This window comes from Esox lucius, chromosome 13 (assembly GCF_011004845.1).
Source record: "Esox lucius isolate fEsoLuc1 chromosome 13, fEsoLuc1.pri, whole genome shotgun sequence".
Taxonomy (NCBI): domain Eukaryota; kingdom Metazoa; phylum Chordata; class Actinopteri; order Esociformes; family Esocidae; genus Esox; species Esox lucius.
The window spans coordinates 7,370,318-7,388,334 of NC_047581.1; the positions used below are offsets into that span (position 1 = coordinate 7,370,318).

An 18,017-nucleotide genomic window follows, 5' to 3' on the forward strand; every position below is an offset into this window, starting at 1 on the left:
CATGGCAGTTGCTTCAATGCATTTAGGGGTGTGGTCCTGGTCAAGACAATCTCCTGAACTCCAAACTGAATGTCAGAATGGGAAAGAAAGGTGATTTAAGCAATTTTGACCGTGGCATGGTTGTTGGTGCCAGACGGGCGGTCTGAGTATTTCACAATCTCCTCAGTTACTGGGATTTTCACACACAACCATTTCTAGGATTTACAAAGAATGGTGTGAAAAGGGAAAAACATCCAGTATGCGGCAGTCCTGTGGGCGAAAATGCCTTGTTGATGCTATTATTAAATAAGCTTGGCTGTTACCGAGGAAGGTGATCAGGTTTCCTTTAAGTTCCAGCTTCATTTAATGGTGAGGTACGATTAGGAAATAAACATTTAAGAACTCTGAATCAATGATTATGAAAGCTCACGTTAGTTCCTAGTATCGTCCATGATTCCAGGATCCCATAAGAGAGACTCCATCTTGAGACCAGGTGGTCAAACAGAATGAATCTTCGTCCATTTCAAATGTCTCCTTTCCCGCCTTTCGACTGTTGTCCTTTCTCGGCCATCTTAACTTTCCTTTGTCTTCTCTCTTCGTATGTACCACACTCTCCATCTGTCCATATACAACTTCCTCTGAATTCATCTTGTTTAGCTGGAAAAAGTTATTTTTCTTTCTGTTCGTTTCGACTCCATGCATCGTTAATGATGGTGTCCTAATCGCGCCTTGCTATTTAAATATGAACGCATCATGCCAGAGGCTGCACTCCTCTTCCCGTCGTATTTGTACAACTGGACAACATTATATTTTACTTGTACAAGTCACTGTATAATCGCCTAAAGTAATTAGCATTGACAACGAAATTCAGTTCAATTCTCCAAGTTATACACCCCTGGAGATTTTTACACAATTTTATTCGTAGCCTAGACAGGGACTAACCAGGTCTTCTCTCCAATTTATCCCCCCCAGAGATATTTTACACAATTGCAATTTGTGGCCTAGTCAGGGAGTAACTAGGTCTCCTGTCACTACCTGTGCTCTTGTATTACTCGATTTGTTCGTTAAATGGTGTGGATTTCAGACTCACCAACCATTCAGCTGTTCTTGAGAAACAGGAACAAAGACAGACTCCCTTGCGGGTGTGCGCAGCTTTTTCTCAGAATCTCCAGCAAAAAACAGTGGTTTTTGGTAGCATCTAAATCTCCAACCATCCGGGTCACGGCACCTAAGTGTTAGAAATGAGCGGCTACATAGTGGTCGAATAATGTAGAACCCGTATCAAATCGAGGGAGAAGTTCACTCAAGTTTACTGGAAAATTGCAACACAGATGTCATTTGGTGAACGTTCCATTATCTTCTCAATGTAATGTTAGTTGCCAGCTAGCCTATATATTAAGGGCGTTTCTACCTAGCACAGATCATGTTTCTAGAAGTTAACCCCCCATGCCAGATGGTCATTGTAAATATTCCTGTTGTTATCCAAGCGCAACCTACAGAGGTAATAAAAACAAAGAGGTTTCTGTTGTTCTCATTATCTAGGCACATCCACTTCCAATAAAACATACATACATACATATTGTAATTGTTAATGGTCAGATTACCCAACACAAACCCACAAAATCAATGACATTTTGCAATGATAAAAAAACAGACAGGCCAATATATATATATATATATAAAAAAATATATATATATATTAATGAATACAAATAAATAAATGAAACATTCAAGTTGTTTGACCATATTGCTTGCTTAGTTTATTTGATAATTTAGGTTTTGGTCCACCAATCTTAATATCTTGATTAGACAGAAAGTTTACAATTAAACTTTACAAACATTACAATAGTGGAACATGGGAATCCGACAAAATGAGGGAATCTGTTCTATTTTTGTTCTATTTATATTTAAAACAAACCTGAAAAACAACCATGGACTGGAAATCCAAAACTGAATTCTTATAATACTCTAAATGTTTTTGGTGAAAATAAATTTTAGGCTAAAAGACCCCTATGAGTCTTTCTCAGGCCAGTTTGACCAGCCTCTCACTGGCCTCCCACAGTTTTTTAGCCACACCAGCGTCTCTGGCGAAGGGTCTCAGCGTGGCGGGCCGACAGTCAATGAAGTATCCCCCGCTGTGCTTGGCGGCCTCGTCCGACACGGCACAGTAGACCACGGTCTGAGCGCCCATCTCACACGGCACAAAGAACATGAACATGATGACCTGCATCAGCATCCGGAACAAGATGGAGTAGTGGTATGTCCAACTACTCTGGACATAACCTGGAAGGAGGAAAAGAAATGGAGACCGGAAGGAAGGATGGTGGAACACAGGAGTACAATGAGATGAATAGTACATGTTTATTCTTTATACTACGTTTTTATTCAAATAAAACAAGAGAGGTGGTGGACCATTTTCTTCCACTTATCCCCAGTGTGTAAATACTATGGCATGGAGCCTCACTGGGATGTACAGCGTAGGTGGTCACTCCTTTCCCCTCCGTAATCCTCCCCAGCTCCTGGCTGAAGTAGATATTGGCCAGCTTGCTGCGGCAGTAGGTGAAGAAAGGCAGAAGGTTGTAGTTAAGGTCCTGGAAGTCTAACTTCTGGTACTTGTAGCTGGAGCAGGTGAGGGTCACCACGCGGCTGGGGGCCGACTCCTTCAGACGGCCCAGCAGGAGGTTGGTCAACAGGAAGTGACCCAGATGGTTCACTCCGAAACACATGCTGAAGTTGTCGTCGGTCCAATCCAGCACGCTGGGCATGCCTGGGTGAAGAAAACGAGAGTAAATAATATGCATTACATTTTCTAATGATGCCTTCTCAATGGGGTTCCATTTTTCTGTAAAGGGGGGTATTATTGGTAACATTGATAGCTGAGCACAGGGATTTTGTAATATCTTGTGAATGTACAGCCAGAAGGGCAAAGCCTGAAACCCTAGAAACAAGTCCTAATGGAGACAAGAACAACCCCAGATAGAAACCACTGTTCCTAATCAAAGACTGTTGCATCAAACTGCTTTCTTCCTGCAAGCAATGTGAATAGGCCTTTGAGGAATTTAACTTTAGAAAACCACGGGAATTTAGAAAACCACAGGAATGATCACCTGAGATGAGATTCAACTTTATTGCCATTTCTCGGTACAAGACGAGTACTAGGACAACAAAATGTAGTTCAGCATCACCTGCATTGTTAATGAGGATGTCCAGCCTCTTCTCTCTCTCTAAGAAGATCTTAGTGAAGTCTCGTATGGAGCGCATGTTGGCCAGGTCGAGCTCCATGTGAAGCACGTTGACGTTGTGACCCCTGACCTTAATCTCCCTCACCGCCTTCTCAGCTTTGTCCACGTCACGGCATGCTATGATTACGCGGGCGCCGCGCATTGCCAACGCAACGGCCGTCTCTTTGCCAATGCCAGCATTGCCACCTTGGATAGAACGTGGGAAGAATGAGAAAATGGACTGGTATTAATTATTATAAAATCGATGACAAAGCTATGAAGTCCAATGAGGCAGACTTAAGACAATAATGTCAAATAAGCTCCAGCCAATCAAAATACTGTGATAATCTTTGAATTTGCAATAGCATATCAACAACGGTTACCTAAATAGGGAAGGTGAGTTTCCTAACTGCATTTCTATTTATTTAGTATGCCTAATAATATAATGAAATGTTCATAGTGATGTAGAATATACAAACAAATTAGTTAGGAGTTCCAGATATACAGTACACGTTTCTAATCCAAGTTTGCTCTGCTGAGATTGATTGTGCCAATACTGACTGAAAATGTATACTAGTGATTTATGTGTAACCTGTTGCTTTGACATACATTGCAATTTTCTGGGGGGTTTAATTTATGTTTTTCTTTTTTTTTCTATTCTTTCTATTTCGCATGACCACATTTCTAAAGGAGATGAGTGGATAACACAAAATAGATTAGTATAATCAATGTATTGACTACATAAAAATTACATTATCTACACTGCAATAAGAATATGCACGAAAAGCTGTCAGAGTTCGTTTTTATAAATGTTACGATTGTTAATTACAATATTTATATTAAACCCATGCTTGAGCGGGGTCCTATTATGCAATTCATGTATTTGCTACTTGCCTTACCAGTGATGAGAACTGTTTTGCCATCCAGTCTTTTCACATCCGTACAATATCTCATTTTTTTACTCCATTTCAAAATCAAATAACAAAGCAATGAAGCAATAATTGTGTACAAAATATACATTTTGTAAGTAAGCTGGTTACAAATGATGAATGCCACTGTGAATCTTGTGACTAGACTTGTTAGCTGTCCGAAGCGCAAGCAAGCTTGCGGCTAGCTAACTGTAGTTATAGAATTTGCCGACATTATCAGACACGAAACATCCATGGCGTAACGTTACATATAGAAGAGATTAGTCTCAATGACATTTAATATAAATAGTATCTAAACAAACAGGTCTAGAGAAACTGTTCAAATAAACAATTTCAATACATGTTGGTAGCCAGTTTGGTTAGCCTGTTAGCGCTACAGTTAGTATAAATGCGTTTTACGCACGCGTGCAACCCTTCAGATAACTGTCCTATGGTAATGAGTGAACCTTCAAAAATAAAAGCGTTAAGTTCAGTGTATTGCAAGGTGCTAAATTCATTATAGGTAGTGAGCCGAAAACAAAGGCCTTTGTCATGGTATTTTGAAGCATTGCAATTATTTGGGAAAATAACAAAATATTTGAAACAAACGTTTTAAGCAAAATACTTTAAATATCTGACATAGAATTCAATATCATGCTTTGGTTTCTTTCTTTTTTTTTTATTAACAAATGTTTTATATATATTATTTCCCAATAATTACACTTAGCATTTCATTCAAACACCAGGAAAATTGCCTTTTGTAATAATTTACTATATTATAACAAAGGCAATTGCAATGCATTGATATGAGCGCTTTCATTTTGAAAAACAAATTCCGCGTTCGTGCGGCCAATATAGTGTCCTGGTGCTAGCGGAACAGAACAGACACCGAGCATTTAAATCTATTTGACTATGACTCATATTTACTCAACGTTAAAGTTGTATTCTCTAAAATCGAATACATTATTCTCAAGGACTTATACACTATTCTATAAAATCTACGAACGTTTCAGTGTTGTGTGTCAGTGACATTAAAATTGTCTGCATGCGTTACCAGAAAGATATTTGCACTACAACCAGAACAGCAACAGAAAAAGCAACGGAAGAAACTGTCAATGTCAACTATGTGGAGAGACAGTATTTTGCTTTCAGGACTTATACTTCTATACATTTCTGATATAAATGGTAAGTTCTCATAATTATGTATACATATATATATAGTTATTAGTAATCCAGGAAAGCAGAGTAAACTGTCTTTCTCAAACTCAAAGACAAGTAGAACGAGAGATATGTTACACTTTTCCACCTCTTGTCTTGTATATATTTGTATAGATACGTCAGAAGAAAAAAAATGGTCTCCCTGGTTTATTAGTGGAGGAACGGACTTCTGTGCCTTGTGGCACTTAGTCTATAGAATGTAGCAATTTGGGCCAAATGTTTTAGGGTTCAAGATCCCCATGCCTGTTTCATTAAACTGGTGTTCGAAAAAATGTAATGGTACCATGTGTCTATGTTTCATAGTTTTATCTCAGAATCACTTCTTTCTTCAGGTCAGTCATGTAATGGACGTTGTGGTGAAACATTTGAAATGTGCTCTTGCCGTGCTGCATGTGAGTCTTTACTGAGCTGCTGTGGAGACTACAGAGAGTCCTGTATCCAGATCTCCCCCTACTCGGGAACCATGATGGGGGGAACAGTCTTCTCTATCCTCAATGCCAGTTTCTACTCCAGCAAACAAGAGCAGCTAACCTGCAGGTAGAGCACACACACACAAACATGTCCACACACACACAGACATTTTAGGTAGCACTATCCTTTTGGAGACTCAAGAAGTACTCCCTAATCTTTTCCCCAAATCTTAACCTAACCAAAACTCCTAAACATAACCGTAATGATAAAACTAACCCCAATCCTAATTCATACCCTAATTCTAAGGGGTCCTGTAGAAAATATATGTGGTCTTGAACAATTTAGTATATGGTCATGAACACACACACACAACAAAAATGCATGCATGTCTAGTTGTAATGACCTTTGTAACACATGACTGATTTTGAGATATACTATGGTTAACCCTGGACTCTTTCATCACACTGCAGTAAAAGCTCAAGGGAACGTCTTGAATGACACCAGTTTATTTACTTTGTTAACAGCTTACCCACCAATGCCAAATGAGAACCATTAGGACCAACCTTAAACTGACCTTACCATGGGTGACCTCATCCTTACCTGCTGGACATGAGTCGGTTCTGTTTGTGTTACAGGTTCAGGGGTGAGATTGAGACAGTGGGTTTTACTGACGGAGAAGGCCAGGGTTACTGTGTCTCTCCCTTACTGTTTCAGAGTGGGTGGGTTCCGTTCGAGGTTTCCACGGATGGACAGACCTACAACAGGTCTGGAGAATTCCTGTCCGGTAAGAACTCATGTTTGACCGTAAACAAGATTGCGGTCCTCTAAAGGATCCAATGTATACCACAATCAAACGTTTATTGAATTGCCAACATTTTAATCAAGATTAGATAAGGATAAATAAATTATATCGTTACTTTAACATTATACGGCCCTTCCACTGAAGAATTTAGCGTTTTCAAATATAAATTTTTCTTCTTTACAATTTCCTTACACAGTTGCAACTTCAAGCATTTTTAACACATTCTCTAATCTCTTCATGCTAGTCCATCCCAGTAAAATGGATGCTGCATTTAAGGTGACGTTGGTGAATTCAACACAGTGGCAATACTATGGCACACCGAATGCCACTGGAACACTGAGGATGACATGGAACCCTTCTTTGGTTGGAGCAGAGACAGTCAACATAGAACTGTGGGGGTATAATGAGGTCAATACCACTACTACTGTTGCTACGGGGGAGGAGGCGTCAGCCCCCCTGAGGGCAGAATGGACCTACCTGTACTCTTTGGATAGAGGCGTGGTCAACAGTGGCAGTTTCAGCTTCACCCCCAAGCCTTCGCAGAAACCATACTCTGACTGGGAGATGGGCAGCGTCCGAGTGAGCTCCAGTAATTACTCAGAGGGAGCCAGGTATGGAATATGAACACTTGATGTTTTGCTCTGGCCCACTACACCTGGTCCTGAATATCTTTTATTGGTTGGACCTGATTAGCTTGTTCTGGGATTAGGGGTGCAGTCCTAATGGTAATGTCAGAGAAATTTCTCTAAAAATTTATTCTTTGTTCAAATTAGAAAAGAAATGTGGGAGTGGGGGATCTGGTATTTGCCTAGGGGGCATCATTGACTGGTGTCAGCAGATGAAAGGGATACTCATTAATCTGAGCATCTGTATAACTCATCAGGGCATCCCATTGTCTGTCCGGATTCGGTTGGAACTCTTAGAATTGAAGAGGTTACCCATGGGGGGAAGGACAGCCTGTCCTTTGTGCGAAGCATAGGTAGTGATAGAACAAAGGGAATGTCTCCTGTTGAGTTGGGACAGTTTTTCCCTTTAAATACTGTTGATTGTCCTGTATTAATTTAGAGATTATTCACCGTTACTTTGTAACCTGTGTACTCTCTCCTTGCAAGAATTAAACTGTTTGTTGTGCAATTGAGTTTTCCTCTGTCTTACCTACCATTTTCGTAAATTGTTTGGACTTTTGAAATTGCCATCACAGTAGTCAAGGACTTGATTGGGATAGCTTTTAATATATGCTTTTTATGCAAAAGAGGCCCATGTAAATAGACCCATAGAAATCCAATTCTAAATATGCTGCCAAACATCCAGCTGGACCTTGCAGATTGTAAAACGATTCAAGAGTATATAGTGTATTTTTAATCTGGTGGTTTAAACCCTAATGTTAATAGACTGAAAGGCAGTTTATATTGGCCATATACTACTCTCCTAAGGGCCTCTTTGCTTCAATAAATGTTATTTTAACATCATACATCCATCCCGGGCTCGGTAAACATCAGGGCTGTGTAAATTGGAGTCATGCCCTGGCCCGGCAGCTTATTCAGACAGCAGTCTTGACTGAATAACTATAACAACACACTAGCTAATTTTACACTTGTTAATGTACATGCTGTGAATGTGCATGGATAAACCACTGTATATTAACCATGTAAATGTATCCAGGAATGTTCAGGCTGTATGGAGTGGGGCCCACGCCCTGGCCTGGCATCTCGAGGAGACCTTCAGGCAGGATTCAGCAGGCTGGGCCCTGGACCGGTGTCTGTCCTGGGATGCCCAGGAGAAAAACCTCCCCAACTTCCTGGAAGAGATTGTGGACTGTCCCTGTACCTTGGCACAGGCCCGCGCGGACACTGGCAGGTTCCATGTAAGGATTTTGTTATATGTTAATTACCATCTCTAAAAATGAGCAGCTTCAACCTAATTTGGTGGTCCATTATTGTATTTCTCCATTGTGGGAAAGACACCAAGGGAATGTCTCTGATGTTTCAGACTGACTACGGTTGTAAATGTCTCTGATGTTTCAGACTGACTACGGTTTTAAATGTCTCTTTTGTTTCAGACTGACTACGGATTTAAATGTCTCTGTTGTTTCAGACTGACTACGGTTTTAAATGTCTCTTTTGTTTCAGACTGACTATGGTTTTAAATGTCTCTGTTGTTTCAGACTGACTACGGTTTTAAATGCCTCTGTTGTTTCAGACTGACTCTGGTTGTAAATGTCTCTGTTGTTTCAGACTGACTACGGTTGTAAATGTCTCTGATGTTTCAGACTGACTACGGTTGTAAATGACTCTGTTGTTTCAGACTGACTACGGTTGTAAATGTCTCTGTTGTTTCAGACTGACTATGGTTGTAAATGTCTCTGTTGTTTCAGACTGACTACGGTTGTAAATGTCTCTGATGTTTCAGACTGACTATGGTTTTAAATGTCTCTTTTGTTTCAGACTGACTACGGTTTTAAATGTCTCTGTTGTTTCAGACTGACTACGGTTTTAAATGTCTCTGTTGTTTCAGACTGACTACGGTTTTAAATGTCTCTTTTGTTTCAGACTGACTACGGTTTTAAATGACTCTGTTGTTTCAGACTGACTCTGGTTGTAAATGACTCTGTTGTTTCAGACTGACTATGGTTTTAAATGACTCTGTTGTTTCAGACTGACTACGGTTTTAAATGTCTCTAATGTTTCAGACTGACTACGGTTGTAAATGTCTCTGTTGTTTCAGACTGACTACGGTTGTAAATGTCTCTGTTGTTTCAGACTGACTACGGTTGTAAATGTCTCTGTTGTTTCAGACTGACTACGGTTTTAAATGTCTCTGTTGTTTCAGACTGACTACGGTTGTAAATGTCTCTAATGTTTCAGACTGACTACGGTTGTAAATGTCTCTGTTGTTTCAGACTGACTCTGGTTGTAAATGTCTCTGTTGTTTCAGACTGACTACGGTTTTAAATGTCTCTGTTGTTTCAGACTGACTACGGTTGTAAATGTCTCTGTTGTTTCAGACTGACTACGGTTTTAAATGTCTCTAATGTTTCAGACTGACTACGGTTGTAAATGTCTCTTTTGTTTCAGACTGACTACGGTTGTAAATGTCTCTGTTGTTTCAGACTGACTACGGTTGTAAATGTCTCTGTTGTTTCAGACTGACTCCTGTTGTAAATGTCTCTGTTGTTTCAGACTGACTACGGTTGTAAATGTCTCTGTTGTTTCAGACTGACTACGGTTGTAAATGTCTCTAATGTTTCAGACTGACTACGGTTGTTAATGTCTCTAATGTTTCGGACTGACTACGGTTGTTAATGTCTCTAATGTTTCGGACTGACTACGGTTGTAAATGTCTCTGTTGTTTCAGACTGACTACGGTTGTAAATGTCTCTGTTGTTTCAGACTGACTCCTGTTGTAAATGTCTCTGTTGTTTCAGACTGACTACGGTTGTAAATGTCTCTGTTGTTTCAGACTGACTACGGTTGTAAATGTCTCTAATGTTTCAGACTGACTACGGTTGTTAATGTCTCTAATGTTTCGGACTGACTACGGTTGTTAATGTCTCTAATGTTTCGGACTGACTACGGTTGTAAATGTCTCTGTTGTTTCAGACTGACTACGGTTGTAAATGTCTCTGTTGTTTCAGACTGACTACGGCTGTGACATTGAGAAGGGAAGCGTTTGCACCTACCACCCGGGTGCTGTCCACTGTGTCCGAGCCATACAAGCCAGGTGGGACGACAGGCAATTTTTGTGTCAACCTTGGGGTGATTCTGCAGATTTGAGCAATTTGTGTTTTATGTGACAAAAACCTGTGTTGCAATGGTGGACCATAGACTGAAATAGTCAGTGTCATGACCCCCATAAAACCTAGCGGCAAAATGTGCCTCTTGTTGTTTTCGGATTTCACCATTCATTTATCCCATGAGGAATGTATCACATCATATAAGGTATGTGTTTTGTTTAGGCTTACGCTGGTGTGCGTTTCTATTACCATGTAAAGCACTTCCAGACAAGGTGACGTTTGTCTACATAAATGCCTTTACTTATATGTAGACAATATTGATAGAGGTAAATTTATAGATATTTACAGGGTTATCAAAACACAGAGGTGGTGTAAACCTACACGAAACACAGACCTTATTTAAAGTGGTTCTAAAATCCCATATATAAGCAATTCATGTTGTAAGGATGCAAATAGACACTTTTAAGGGGACTATGACTCATACTGTATCAGTGAATGTTTACCCTGCTTTCTAAGCCACTGCCTCCATTGAACATATACAACTAGCATGGGTTTCAATCCGTCCCAGTGCCTTTTCAGCGCACTCTACTCTCTCTCCTCTGTCAACAGCATTATGTGCCACTCAAAATACATTTTGTAACTTTGAGATATTGATATGTCAGCTCATGTGTGTCATGTATATTTTATTGCACACATATTAAATCTAATGCCTTATTTAGATTTTTTTTTAAATACTGCAAGTGCTTTATGAAGTCTTATCTAAGTCTTTAATCGATCTACGGCACAAACAGTAGCAAACTCCCAAATATTTCATTAACAGACAATTTTCCCACCCGCAGCCCAAAGTTCGGAGCTGGTCAGCAGTGTTGCTATGACCACACAGGGGCCCAGGTTCTGACAGGAGACTCGATTGGAGGCAGCACCCCAGATCGGGCCCACGACTGGGGCTCTCCTCCTTACGGATCCCCCCCTCGGATCCCTGGCCTCTCCCACTGGAAGTATGACGTCCTGACCTTCTACTACTGCTGTCTGTGGTCGGACAACTGTCACATCTACTTCCGCCACAGACCCTCCAGTGGCTGTGGAGCCTACAATCCACCAAGAGCTGGTGAGGAACCCCAGGCTGTTTAGAAAAGAATGGAAGGAAACTGAATGGGACAGGTCTCTCTTGAAACATTTTTACTTCAGTAAGATTTAAAGTAGGTGTCTGCTGTTACAACAGTAACAAAGCATTCTGCTGTTAAAATCTGAAGGATGGGGCCTGAAGAAAAGCTACCATTCTGGAATTCAATGTAAGAGCTAAGGATGTGAGGAAAATTACACTTGGAACATGGTTTTGAGGCTTCATGACTCTGTATTCAATACAAATCAATGTATAAATCATTAATTTTCAGTTCTAACATTTAGAGCCTCCAGATTAGTCCCTTTCAAGGTAATAGGGATATGATAGAATGCTGTATAGGTAGCAACAGGTACAATGGAATTCAGTTGGTAGGGCATGGAGCTTTAAAACCCCAGGGGGTTTTCCCAGTGGGGGCCAGTACTAAAGTGTATGAAAGTGTACACATTCACTACTGCAAGTTGCTCTGCATAAGTGCTAATGCTAAATTTGGTACATTTAAAATGTAGTGGTTGTAACGGATACATGTTTAGTCTGTGTGTAAATCTAGTAGATGTCATGTGCTACAGGTGTCATGTTGAATCATTTGCCGCTTTATCCCTTCAATGACCAAAAGTGCCCTCTTAGGTGCTGTCCTGGGGGACCCCCATTTTGTAACGTTTGACGGCCTGAGCTACACCTTCAATGGGAAAGGAGAGTACTATTTGGTCCAGTCCCCGGAAAGAGGGCTGATTGTTCAGGGCCGAACAGAGCAGGTGATGCTAGAGAACGGTGAGTTTGTCCTCTGCCATGGAAACATTTGTCTGTCTGGAGTGTAGCCTCTTTCACCCCAGGTGGCTATGCTAGCTACCTGTCTGTCTCTGACTTTTTGTCTCTCTCCCTAGATCTGTCTCTCTTTTTGTCTCTCCCTTGATCTGTCTCTGTTTCAGGATCTCGTTGTTAGGCTGCTGAGGGTTTCCGGCAATAGGAAGATAATAATTCTGCGATAGATTTGTTGGTTGAAAAAAAAATGTAGGTGTTCACACATGCTTCTATTTTATGCAACAACAGAGGGAAGCGGTCTTCCTTGGTGGGAGTCAAATATTTTGGCGGTATAAAAAGAGTGCTTATTTCTTCTGTTTCCTCTTGTTCTCACCCAGACTCTCCAGAGGTCAATCTGGGTTCACCTGAGCTACTGATGCGAAGCTCGTACTAAACTGAGTCGGTTAGGAGCTTCTCCAAACCCTTTACTTAACATAAAGCACAGCTGTAGCCAGATCAATGAACACGGACAGATTTTAGTGGTATTCAGCTCAGTCTTTTTGACAGATTAGTTGAACATCTGGATTGGGGTTGCTGCTGCCAAGAGCTGTCATTTCAGATGATATCTTCTGTATATTTAAGGTTCTATGCTATGTGTTTGAAATGTAATCCCTTCCAGTAGGATATGTTATTATGGGTCCACACTTCAGGCCGACAGCAAAGGCAATGAAGCATTCCAGACAGTTTCATGTTAATAAGCTTTCTCTGGTACTGAAGCCCAGTGTTTCTCAACTCTGAGCCTAAGGACCCAGGTTGTTTTTATTTTAATTCTCCCTAATAGTTAATTGCGTTCTCCCAATATCCCACATCTGAATCATTTCTAGAATGAAAACCAGCTGTACTTTGGGTCCCGAGACTTGAAGTTGAGAACCGAAGCCTTGGCCTATACTTTTCAGAGAAATCCTCCTCATTTGAAATTTGTAGGTCCCTTATGTAATATATATGGATACCACCATGATGAGCATGATGTTTAAGTAATCCCCTGCTGGCACAGTACCTTTGATAAGTAATGATATGTTATGATACATTTTCATTTTGTTATGTAAGGTTATGTTATGATAATCGTGTGTTACTTTAACGCGTGTTAACATGTGGTATTTCTGATTCCCTCAGGTACCTTAGCCAAGGCTACTAGACTATCAGCCGTGGCTATGAGGGAGAATACCTCTGATGTCATAGAGGTGCGCCAGGTTCAGCAGCAGGGCCATCTAGAGGTGTTGAGGAACCAGCAGGTACTTTCCTTCACAGAACAGACATGGATGGACCTGCATGGTGAGATACTGCATTGTTCTTTGACTTGTGGTCAGACCATACCATACGTACATTCAACTTCAATACACCTTTCATAGTGTTTTCAGGGTAACTGCAATGTAACTACAGTATGTGGGCTTAATCATCTGGAGCAAAACGCTTCAGGTGTTCAGGGATTACATTGAATGTTTCTGGCGCCCAAACCAACACATAAACATCTCTATTTTAGGTGTTTTCCTTTACTCCCCAACAACCCAGAACGTGACCGTCATGTTCTCCTCGGGGGTAGGGGTAGAGGTGAGGGGGCGAGAGGGAGGTGCAATTGCCCTCACTGTGTTGCTCCCCTCAGACTATGCCAACCTCACACAGGGTCTGCTGGGACAGATGAACTCTGATCCTTCGGATGACCTACTGACCAGCATGGATGAGGTCGTCTCTCCTGATAAAGCCAGTCCTGAGGATATATTTAACTTTGGAGCTGGATGTGAGTTCATGCTTGCATAGTGTTTTCCTTCTGACCTCCTTGTTTTCTTTCCTTTTCCTTAATGTCCCTTGTTGGTGTCATGCCATAATGCTTGAGGAGATACATATTTATAAAGGTATCATTGAAAACAGTGTCCAGGTTAACAAACCCAAAGCAGGCATATCTGTCATCATACCATGTCTATAGACTGCCTAGCTTACAGAGTAAGGAAGTAATTATGTTATTTTCTAATTTGGAGAGAAAAATCCCTTTAAAGGGGCACTGTGTGGGTTCCTGCCTCTAAACAATAACACTTGTCTCCTCCTCCTGCCTCACCGAACGAGACCGTGAGTGTCTAAAGTGAGTATAAGGAGATTAGAAATCAATGCAAACTCATAGACCACCGAGAAAGTTTCTATGGGTTTCCCTCAGATTTATTTAGTAAAAAATATGATTTGAAACATTAACTTAAAACATTAACTGCAGATGTATGCTGGTTATTTTTGCTTGGTTTTTAGCATCACCGTAAAGATCCTATATATATTTCTACAGCACAAATAGGTCAAATTATTGTGGATTATGAGATTAATAAAAGTAGGCACATCTAGGATGGCGAACAACAGTCCCTCTTAGTTCTGACCTAGCTCTCCTCTGGGAAGAGTGGAACATTTGGCGCTGCCTTCTTCAAACCACCTGTTTAAAGTTAAAAATCTACTGAAGGGCTTCAATAGATGACAGGCCTTGAGCACATGGAGTGAGGGAGGGACATCATGGCTTGCAGGAGCCCGGTGGTGGACCGGCTGTTCTGGGCTTAGGCAAAGACCACGGTATTGATCCACGTGGCTGCTTTCTGAGACAAGGAGGAACGGGCAGCGCTTCAGCCCTGGGATTCTCAGATGCTGTGGATGTTTCTCATGCTGTGATGCTTTATCTGGTGTTTCCTATGGGCACTGGCAGTGAACTGGCAGCAAACACATGCTATTTGGAACTAAAAAATGGCCTTTGATTGAAACCTGTTGTGAGAGTTTACAACTTTCATTGAGCCATCAGTGTAATGTGGCTGCATTTATATACATACAGTATAAAAGATATTACACTATGCAATATTGCAGTTTAAATGTAGGCTTTTATGAAAATTGTCATGAGGATCCATGGTTTCATCTAGTACTAGCTTTCACAATAGGGTTGTGTTGTCCATCCATTACAAAGCATGAAATATTTTCCATTGTAATAGTTTTAAATTAGTGTTTTATACAAAGAACATATGGGAAGCGTTTCTTTGTTGTTTCCTTTTAAGTCCCTTTGACTGTAGAAACTACATTTCTGAGATGACTTTTGTAAATGAATGGCAGGTCATGATCCTGCACCTGTGCCGTTGTTTAAAAACAGGGCGTCTTTGTAATTCAAACCAAGTAAGCACCAGATGACATTCTGAGCCTTAGAGACTTGTAGGAGTAATGATCCAGGATTAATATGGCATTTAAGATTAACAGTACACGGCAAACCTGATCCTAGATCAGTAGTCCTACTCTGACACGGCTGGATTTGGATTGGTATGTCCCCCTCACTGTCTTATCTGAACGTCAGAACAGTGCTCCTACTGTGATAGGGGTTTATAAATATGTCTCCTGGTGTTAGATCTGCATAACTAATTAGATTAATGAATATGGCCATCGGTCTTAGATCATCAGCTGTTATGTCTCCTGCACAGGGAAAACATCCAATGAGACGTCTCTGTTCACCTACGACAGTAAGCATCTGTTGGACACGTACTACTATGTGAAACATGACCCAGGCTTCGTCCCGGCCTTCTCTGTGGTGGAAGACCCCAGGGATCCCTTGGTGCTGGATATGCTGAACATGTGCTTCGGTGAGGGAGCGCTTTCTCTCAATAAGTGTTTTTTTATACCTTTCAAAAGTGGGGTCACTTAGAAGTGTCCTTGTTTTGGAAAGAAATGCAAATTTGTTGTCCATTTAAATAACATTACATTGATTAGAAATACAGTGTAGACATTGCTAATTTTGTAAATGACTATTGTAGCTGGAAATGATGGATTTTCTGTGGAATATCTACGTACAGTGGATATAAAAAGTCTACCCACCCCTGTTAAAATGCCAGGTTCTTGTGACGTAAAAGAAGATAAATCACGTCAGAACTTTTTCCACATTTAATGTGACCTATAAAATGAACAATTTAATTGAAAGACAAACTGAAATCTTTCAGGGGGAAAAATAAAAACTCAAAATGACCAGGTTGCCTAAGTGTGCACACCCTTAAACTAATACTTTTTTGGAGCACCTTTGATTTTATTACAGCACTCAGTCTTTTTGGGTAGGAGTCTGTTAGCATGGCACATTTTGACGTGGCAATATTTGCCCACTCTTCTTTGCAAAACCGCCCCAAAGCATGTTGCTGCCTCCACCATGCTTCACTGTGGGTATGGTGTTCTTTGGGTGATGTTTTTGTTGATTTTGTGCCAAAGCAGTGTTGTTTTTGGAATTATGGCCAGAAAGTTAAACCTTGGTTTCATCAGACCATAACACATTTTCTCACGTGCTTTTGGGAGACTTGATGTTTGTTTTTGCAAACTTCAACCAGGCTTGGATGTTTTTCTTTGTAAGAAAAGCCTTCCGTCTTGCCACCCTCCCAATAGCCCATTCATATGAAGAATATGGGAGATTGTTGTCACATGTAGCACACAGCCCGTACTTGCCAGAAATTCCTGCAGTTCCTTTAATGTTGCTGTAGGCCTCTTGGAAGCCTCCCTGACCAGTTTTCTTCTCGTCTTTTCATCAATTTTGGAGGGACGTCCAGTTCTTGGTAATGTCTCTGTTGTGCCATATTTTCTCCACTTGATGATGACAGTCTTCACTGTGTTCCATGGTATATCTAATGGTTTGGAAATTATTTTGTAACCTTCTCCTGACTGATATCTTTCAATAATGAGATCCCTCTGATGCTTTGGAAGCTCTCTGTGGACTATGGCTTTTGCTCTGAGATGCAACTAAGAAAATGTCAGGAAAATCCTGAACTGCTGAACTTTATTTGTGATTAATCAGAGTCATTTTAAATGATGGCAGGTATGTAATGACTTCTGTTAAACATGAGTTTGAATGTGATTGGTTAACTCTGAACACAGCCACATCCCCAGTTCCCAAGCACACTTATACAACCAGGTTTTTTTTCCTCAAAGATTTCAGTTTGTTTTTCAATTGAATTGTTCACGTTAAATGTCACATTAAATGTGGAAAAAGTTTTGTCTCATTCTTTTACATCACAAGAACCTGGCATTTTAACAGGGGTGTGTATACTTTTTATATCCACTGTAGGTGTACAGACGCTCCTTTATCAACAATAATCAGTCCAATGGCATCCAATGTGTTCCAATGGCATGTTTCCTAATCCATGTTAATCATTTTAAAAGAGTGACTGATCTTTAGAACACCCTTTTTTGATTATGTTAGCACCGCTGAAAACTGTTGTGTTGATTAAAGAAGCAATAAAACTGGCCTTCTTCAGACTAGATCAGTATCTGGAGAATTAGCCTTTGTGGGCCAGAAACAAAGTGGCCATAAACAAAGAACTGTCTTTTGAAACATGTCAGTCTATTCTTGTTCTGAGAAATGACCACTATTCCATGTGAGAAAGTGCCAAGAAACTGAAGATCTTGTACAACGATGTGTAGTACTCCCTTCATAGAACAGCGCAAACTGTCTCTAACCGGAATGGAAACTGGGAGGTCAAAAACATGTCAGACGCCTCACAGGTCCTCTTGCAGCTTCATTAAATAGTACCCGCCAAACACCAGTCTCAACATCAACAGTGAAGAGGTGACCCCTGGGATGTTGACCTCCGGGATGCTGGCATTAGCAATGTCTACACTCTATTTCTGAACAAAACAAGTTCTTTAAAAAACAAGGACATTTCTAAGTGACCCCAAACTTTTGAACGGTAGTGTAAATACAAGAGAAAATCATAAAAAGAGTCAAGTCAGAAAGGATTGGAACCAGAGACAACGTTGGTGTACAAAACACTAACCTCTGGTTGCTTTCCAATCTTAAAGGCTTTGGTAAAATCCAGGTATAATCAAGCAGTGCCCTATTCCCAGA

At 40.7% G+C, this 18,017-nt stretch overlaps 2 protein-coding genes across 2 annotated transcripts in view; one reads left to right on the forward strand and one right to left on the reverse strand.

Annotated features, from left to right (window-relative positions):
* Positions 1–1,713: 1,713 nt before the first annotated feature.
* On the reverse strand, positions 1,714–4,542 carry si:dkey-174n20.1 (uncharacterized protein LOC796174 homolog). Its single transcript, XM_010876044.2, has 4 exons — positions 4,100–4,542; positions 3,165–3,407; positions 2,444–2,746; positions 1,714–2,262 (listed from the first exon to the last, which is right to left on the reverse strand). Exons 1-4 carry the CDS (start codon positions 4,218–4,220, stop codon positions 2,003–2,005), a joined length of 927 nt encoding a protein of 308 aa, XP_010874346.1. The 5' UTR covers positions 4,221–4,542; the 3' UTR covers positions 1,714–2,002.
* Positions 4,543–4,975: 433 nt separating this feature from the next.
* susd2 (sushi domain containing 2) overlaps positions 4,976–18,017 on the forward strand; it is a 29,290-nt gene continuing 16,248 nt past the window's right edge. Inside the window, exons 1-11 of the mRNA XM_010876042.3 lie at positions 4,976–5,293; positions 5,659–5,863; positions 6,373–6,521; positions 6,784–7,150; positions 8,202–8,403; positions 10,174–10,259; positions 11,112–11,380; positions 12,020–12,163; positions 13,307–13,465; positions 13,674–13,928; positions 15,619–15,777. Of these exons, the coding sequence (XP_010874344.2) occupies positions 5,224–5,293; positions 5,659–5,863; positions 6,373–6,521; positions 6,784–7,150; positions 8,202–8,403; positions 10,174–10,259; positions 11,112–11,380; positions 12,020–12,163; positions 13,307–13,465; positions 13,674–13,928; positions 15,619–15,777 (2,065 nt within the window). The 5' untranslated portion in view covers positions 4,976–5,223. The remainder of the gene's footprint in view (positions 5,294–5,658; positions 5,864–6,372; positions 6,522–6,783; positions 7,151–8,201; positions 8,404–10,173; positions 10,260–11,111; positions 11,381–12,019; positions 12,164–13,306; positions 13,466–13,673; positions 13,929–15,618; positions 15,778–18,017) is intronic.

Excerpts from the sequence above, each read along its gene's own strand:
- si:dkey-174n20.1 (XM_010876044.2), bottom strand. The coding sequence starts at position 4,220 with ATGTATATTTTGTACACAATTATTGCTTCATTGCTTTGTTATTTGATT. Across the intron at positions 3,408-4,099 it reads CAAAACAGTTCTCATCACTG|GTGGCAATGCTGGCATTGGC; the intron begins GTAAGGCAAGTA and ends GTTCTATCCAAG. Across the intron at positions 2,263-2,443 it reads CACCTACGCTGTACATCCCA|GTTATGTCCAGAGTAGTTGG; the intron begins GTGAGGCTCCAT and ends TCCTCCTTCCAG.